The sequence below is a fragment of the Condylura cristata genome, unplaced genomic scaffold, assembly GCF_000260355.1.
Source record: "Condylura cristata isolate star-nosed mole 26May11 unplaced genomic scaffold, ConCri1.0 scaffold00021, whole genome shotgun sequence".
Classification (NCBI taxonomy): Eukaryota; Metazoa; Chordata; class Mammalia; order Eulipotyphla; family Talpidae; genus Condylura; species Condylura cristata.
The window spans coordinates 24,162,196-24,168,311 of NW_004567122.1; the positions used below are offsets into that span (position 1 = coordinate 24,162,196).

Consider the following 6,116-nt stretch of genomic DNA (forward strand, 5'->3'; position numbering starts at 1 on the left):
CTAGGGTACAGGCCAGAGATGCCGGGGTGGTGAGAGGCTTCACCAGAGACAGAGTGGAGAGCAGAACAGGCAGATCCAGGAAGTATACTGCTGAGGGGAGCAGCGGTCGAGTCAGGAGAGTCCTGCTGCGCCATGTGGGGAGGGCACCTAACAATATTTCTATCTGTACTTTAAGCACTTTAAATTTGGTTGAGGAAATACATAAGGGCAAAGACAAAATGCCAATGAACATAATCATTGAACAGATAAACTTTCACGGAGGTGGGTGGAATGGCAGTGATTGTGACTATAGTGGAAAAACCAATGATGTTACCATTACTAACTTCTGATAGTGTCTTGACATTGGTAGAGATAGATCCTTTACAATAAAAACCAAAATAGGTTGCGGGAATGTAAAAAACTCATACTTCCATAGGTGAATTTTCCCACCTCTCATCTTTCTAAGCTTATGCCATTATATATTCAATCAGTAAAAATAAACATGAAAAAACAACTTCTAAAAATATTTTATTACAGGTAGTATTAATTTTTAAAAAGTTGTATTTCCATTTTTTTTGGCAATTCATCCTCTTTTTATGTAAAGCTAGACTTGCCACAAATAGTACTTCACAGAATAAAATTCACCTACCTTCCCAAACCAGGTGATGGTGCTTGAGAATTATTATAAGAATTCTGCAGAGAAAATAAAATGTATTTAGTAAAAAAAAAAACAAAAAAACCCACTATTTATGAAGTACTAAGTAAAATAAAATTCAAAGGCACGGGGACCAAAATGATCCTAAAAAGCTTCAATAATTAGAAAGCTTACTCTGAGGGTGTGTGTATGCATGTGTTGTGCTCGGGTATGAATGTACAACAGGAAGTGTTTTAGCTGACAGCTGGGATCTTTCAGAGGACTTACAGGGAGAAAGAGCAACATTCATAAGGGTAAAGAGAGGTGAGGGATACAGAGGTGAGTCTCACTGTGTACAAAGGCTGCAGAAATGATAACGTATAAGAGCTAAGGTGCTGAAAGAAGTGAGTGACCTTGAAACCTGGACATAACCTCAAAGTAATGATAAGGGTAGCATGTCATAATCAAGTAGAATATAAGGAAAGTTTATGTAATCATGTCCAAAAAAGACAGAAAAACTTTCTTTAGGAAACTGAAAGTCTAAGGAGGCATGAGAGTGAAAACAAAAGAATTTTTAAAAGTATATATTAGGTTTTATGATAGAGAGAGGCTTGGAATGTTATTAAGAGCTGCTACATATGGCTAAATAGGTTCTAGACCCAGAAATATGTGCATCTGAAAATGTTCCAAGAAATCGCAAACTTCTCTGAAAGTTCCCAAACAGCAGCTCCTCCACTGCAAGATGGCATCTCCTAGGAGACATGCACCTGCGCTCCCGGGGAATGGCCCTCTTGTTCTGTACTTACCTTCAGGTGCTCTGTCAGCGTCTTTGAGTATTTCAGGGCATTTTCCTTCTTCAGTTTGAAGAGCCTCAGGTACAGCAGAGACTGGCATCGCAGGCTAGCCAATGAAAAGAGCAGTTTATTGACCAGGACAGCAGGCTCTGGTCACATGTGTACAGACAAGCTTTCAAGAGCACAGGAGCACAGGGCTGGCTTGTGTGAGCCGACAGTGGCATAAAGTCAACAACACAAACTCTTAAGTTATAATTAGTTACATAATTAGCTATTTCTCAATAAAGAACATGGCTCATTTGCTAGTTGCTATTGGTACATACTCTAAGTAGAAGGGGGAAGAGACCAAAGACCCGCCTTCTATAAGGTGACATTCAAATATCAAAACCTCACTCTCAGTATGACAATGTGTCATTATAATGTATGCATTAAAGAAAACGGAGAGACCAAAACACTGTATCAAATTATAATCTAAAATTAAAAACAAAAATTTGGTAACTCAACGAAAGGTAACATAAGTTTCCTTTATCAGCCCCACTCTACTAAGGTTTTTGTAAACCTTAGTAAGGGATCAGAGAGTGACAGCTAAAATCTTTCAGTAGAAACTGTTATTTTCTACTTCACCCATCAAGACTAGCTAGACTTACTACTGGGTTAGAAAGTTGACTGAAGAGTAACTTTGAGAAGAACGTACAGAGCACAATTTATCATGGAACTGCCTGTCATATAGCAGCAGGCTAGAAAAATTGACCAAACACAACACTTACCAAAGTACAGTAAGTCTTTTATCTGCAGCTGTAGCATCTGGTGCCAAATAATTCTTTAGCTTCATAGTATATCTGTGAATTAAACAAATGGCACGCTATATGATACTCCATTTCAATCTCAGGATTTTCTTTGTCTTTAATACGTAAGAAAAAAGATTAAATTAAGGCAAAAATATATACTGAAGTATTCATATACCCTTCTGCAAAGAGAGCAATGGGTCAGGCATCTTCTTCAGCTTTACTGCATGCATACACACATGTGCTGCTTACTGACCTTTCAGTCAGTGATAGACCACCTAGGTGTGTCATAGGCTACACTGCAGACATTTGTGTAAAATTATAGTTTATGACATATACACAATGATGAAATCAACTAACAACATATTTCTCAGAATGTTTCACACATCAATGAATAACAGCTGACCACAGTTACTCCAGCCCCTTCCTTCATGGACCAGAGAAATAACATGGCCACTTACTTGATGAGATCTGCTGTCTCTGAATACATAGGGAATGGGGATTTGGATTCCTGAGCATTTTTCTCTAATGCATTCCCACATTCAATGAAAGAAACCACAGCATCAAGATAATATACAGCTTTCTCGAACCTATCAGACTGAAGACAGAAGAATAAAGTGATGAGAGCTGCACTGATGTATTATGGGGACAAAGAAACAAGTGAAGTTAATTTGATTAAATATATAAATGCAAAAATAGTTACATACCAATGCATCTGCATTGTGCTTTAGTTTTTTTGCTTCTTGTAAATAATGGTCTGCTGAGTAATTTCTGCAATATATATAAGTTTTTATTTAAAATGGTAGATATTTTCATATGATAACAGTAGATCATTTCAGTCTCTAGCACCCCTTGGTTTCCACGTCTTTAAAGAAAATGAGCTATTCCTATACATTTCAATATCTTCTGACAAAAGTTTATATCAAGGTAAGAGCAAAATTGCTTTGGCCAACTCATGGCAAATTTTCTAGTCAGAAAAATAAAGGCAAACTCCCTACTATTAAATACTACATACCAAACTGTTGGGGAGATACAGAGTGAATAAAATGTAGGCGGAGAAATAATCTTTAACCAAAGGAAAGGAAAAAGCTAACATAGCTCTTACTTATTTAAGAAGCCCCTACTGTAAAGTGACACCAGCAGCAGCAACAGGTACTGCAATCACACTCTCATGTCTTTGAAAAGAGTCATGGAGGTAAGATAAAGGAGCAATACTTTAATAAATGGCTGCCTTCCAATATTTTGTGGATCACAAGGCAGTATGACATCTGCTCACTGAAAGAAACTAAAGGAGTTTCTTATATGCTGACTGGAACCATTTCTGGAATGCATTAGAGACAAACAACCCACCCACCCCAAGAATCACATTTATCTCACCTGTCATCAAAGGCAAGCTTTGTTCTCCGAGGCTTAGAGGCTTCAGGAGTTGGTGTAGATGGAGGGCAGTTAGAGGAGCTATTTGGTGCCTTTTCCTGACCAAAAACAAATGTAACTGTTAAAATTGTAAGGGTAATATTAAAACAAAAGTATTTCTTGGGCCTCTAGTAAAAAAGAAACAAAACTCCATTGCCTGCAATAATTAGTTTTGTAGTTATAAAACTTCTGAATTTCAGAATGTAAAATTTCTTTTCATAGAACAGGTCTATTTCATATAACCGAACATAATCACTTAAATATTAAAATTATGTGTCAGGCACTTGGCCTAGTGCCTCACCTAGGCACTTGTAGAACATAAGGAAGACAAAAACCTAGTAACAAAATGGCAGTACTACTTCGGACAAAATTTATTGATAATTATTGGTCAATGAAAATAGCAATAATAGCTAATGTTTACAATATGCTTACTATTTACAAAGCACTAAGTACTAGCAGTCATTAATTCTTCAACATTCCTATAAAATATGTACTGCTACTAGCACAGAATAAAAAACAATCTCAAGGAAGTAGGGTAACTTGCTTAAGATCAAATAGTATTTTTTTTTAAGATTTTATTTATTTATTTATTTATTTATTTATGCATATAGAATTGGGGTATAAGCCAGAGGTGCAGAGGCAGTGCACCAGAAGCCTTACCAGTGACAGTAGGGAGCAGGACAGGCACGATTGACAAAGTCCACTGCTGTGGGGAATAGCGAGTGGGTCAGGAGAGGTCTGCCATGCCATGTGGTCACCTCCAGGGCTGGGGATAGAACTCGCACTTAAGTGGCTGCGCCTAGCTTGTAGTGCTGTGTCCTAACCCACTGCACCACCAGGAAGGGCTCTCAAATAGCTTTAAAGCAGTATTCCTGGAATTTGGGTTTTAAATTCAGATCTGCCAGATTTCAAAAGCTTATTCATTTTATTAAGCCTTTATTCTGCTTACTACCAATGCAGTCCTCTCCATGCAAGTGGTACAGCCAGTTCTGCTCTTTCCCTATCCAGTCCTCCCTTAATAAAATGAATACACCTTTTGCCATAAAGAACATAAATAAGGCCCTCCTTGGTGGCGCAGCGGGTTAAAGCACAGCACTAAGAAGCTGAAACCACTTCCGCATGAGTTCGATTCCCGCCTGCCTGGGAGGTGGCCCACACAGCGCAGCAGACCTCTCCTGACCTGCCCGCTGCTCCCCTCAGCAGTGTACTTCGTCGATCTGCCTGTTCTGCTCCCTGCTCTGTCTCTGGCGAAGTCTTTCGCCACCCCTGCGTCTCTGGCCTGTACCCCAGTTCTGTATGCAAAAATAAATAAATCTTTAATAAAAAAACATAAATAAGGAAAATTAATCCATAAATGCATGAATATTTTAATCATTAGATAACCCAGTAATATATCATTTTACTACTTGTGCTTAAATCTATGAAAGGAACATGTAAATATTTTTTCCCCTTGTATAAAAACTTTTCAGTTCTACTCAATATAGCTTACTTCAAGGAATGAAGATAAAAGTCCTGAGATTTAAGAAAACACTAACAAATTCTTTGTGGTAAAGTTTGTATGCCTATAAATGAAGTCCTGAATATTACTTTGCAGTGTATGTAACATTATACCAGTACAGCTCTCCCTCCTGTTTTATAAGTAGATCTGTAAGTGCCTAAGCTTGTATTTTTTCACTTTCTGGAGTGCAGACTAGAGGTGTGGGTGGGGGTGTTGAGAGGATTCACCAGAGACAGAGTGGGGAGCAGAACAGGCAGATCAAAGAAGGACACTGCTGAGGGAGCACTGGGTGGGTCAGGAGAGGCCTGCTGTGCCATGTGGGTCACCTCCCTGGCTGTGGATGGAACTCAGGTTAAATTCAGGCTGTAGCAGTGATAACGCTGAGACTTAACCCCAAGGCCACCCAGGGTGGCCCCAAGTCCCTAAGTTTAACTAGAAGAAAACTGAAGTCTTTGAAAACAAAAAAAATATGTTTTCAGCTATTTCAACATACTTTACTTTCATAAAAGTTATGTCAGTTTGTTTTTTCCAGGTCACTTAGTTTTTATTTACTTGGTAAATAAATAGCATATTTTAGAACTATATAATTCCATCCAGTAAGTCTACATGTAACTGTCTAAATCAGGAACTGACAAGACTAATAACAATCTTAAAACTATTATGAGCCATGATTTAAATCAAAGTGGTTTGGGTCAATTTTATATTTTGTCAATAACGTGAGTAACAAATGACTACACTTAATGCAATAACTACTTCTTTTTCATCCAGTTGTGCACAATAAAATGCAGAGTAAGACACAAATTCCTGCTTTCAAGAAGCTGACAGGTAAAGTCTGTAAGGGAAAGACAATGATTTTTACACCTGAGACAAAAGCCAAATGAGCAGAAGAACTGAGAGTGTATTTTAAAAAAAAAAAAATGACCCGTCCGCTGCTCCCCTCAGCAGTGTACTTTGTTGATCTGCCTGTTCTGCTCCCCACTCTGTCTCTGGTGAATCCTCTCACTACCACCTCC

General features: G+C 38.3%; 1 protein-coding gene across 3 annotated transcripts in view; it reads right to left on the reverse strand.

Annotated features, from left to right (window-relative positions):
• AFF4 (AF4/FMR2 family, member 4) overlaps window positions 1-6,116 on the reverse strand; it is a 76,433-nt gene that overhangs the window by 9,225 nt on the left and 61,092 nt on the right. For all 3 annotated transcript variants that reach the window (XM_004686716.2, XM_012727957.1, XM_012727956.1), the window contains exons 14-19: window positions 3,570-3,664; window positions 2,900-2,963; window positions 2,654-2,790; window positions 2,175-2,246; window positions 1,420-1,513; window positions 629-672 (exon numbers count right to left, since the gene is read on the reverse strand). In XM_004686716.2, the coding sequence (XP_004686773.1) occupies window positions 629-672; window positions 1,420-1,513; window positions 2,175-2,246; window positions 2,654-2,790; window positions 2,900-2,963; window positions 3,570-3,664 (506 nt within the window). The remainder of the gene's footprint in view (window positions 1-628; window positions 673-1,419; window positions 1,514-2,174; window positions 2,247-2,653; window positions 2,791-2,899; window positions 2,964-3,569; window positions 3,665-6,116) is intronic.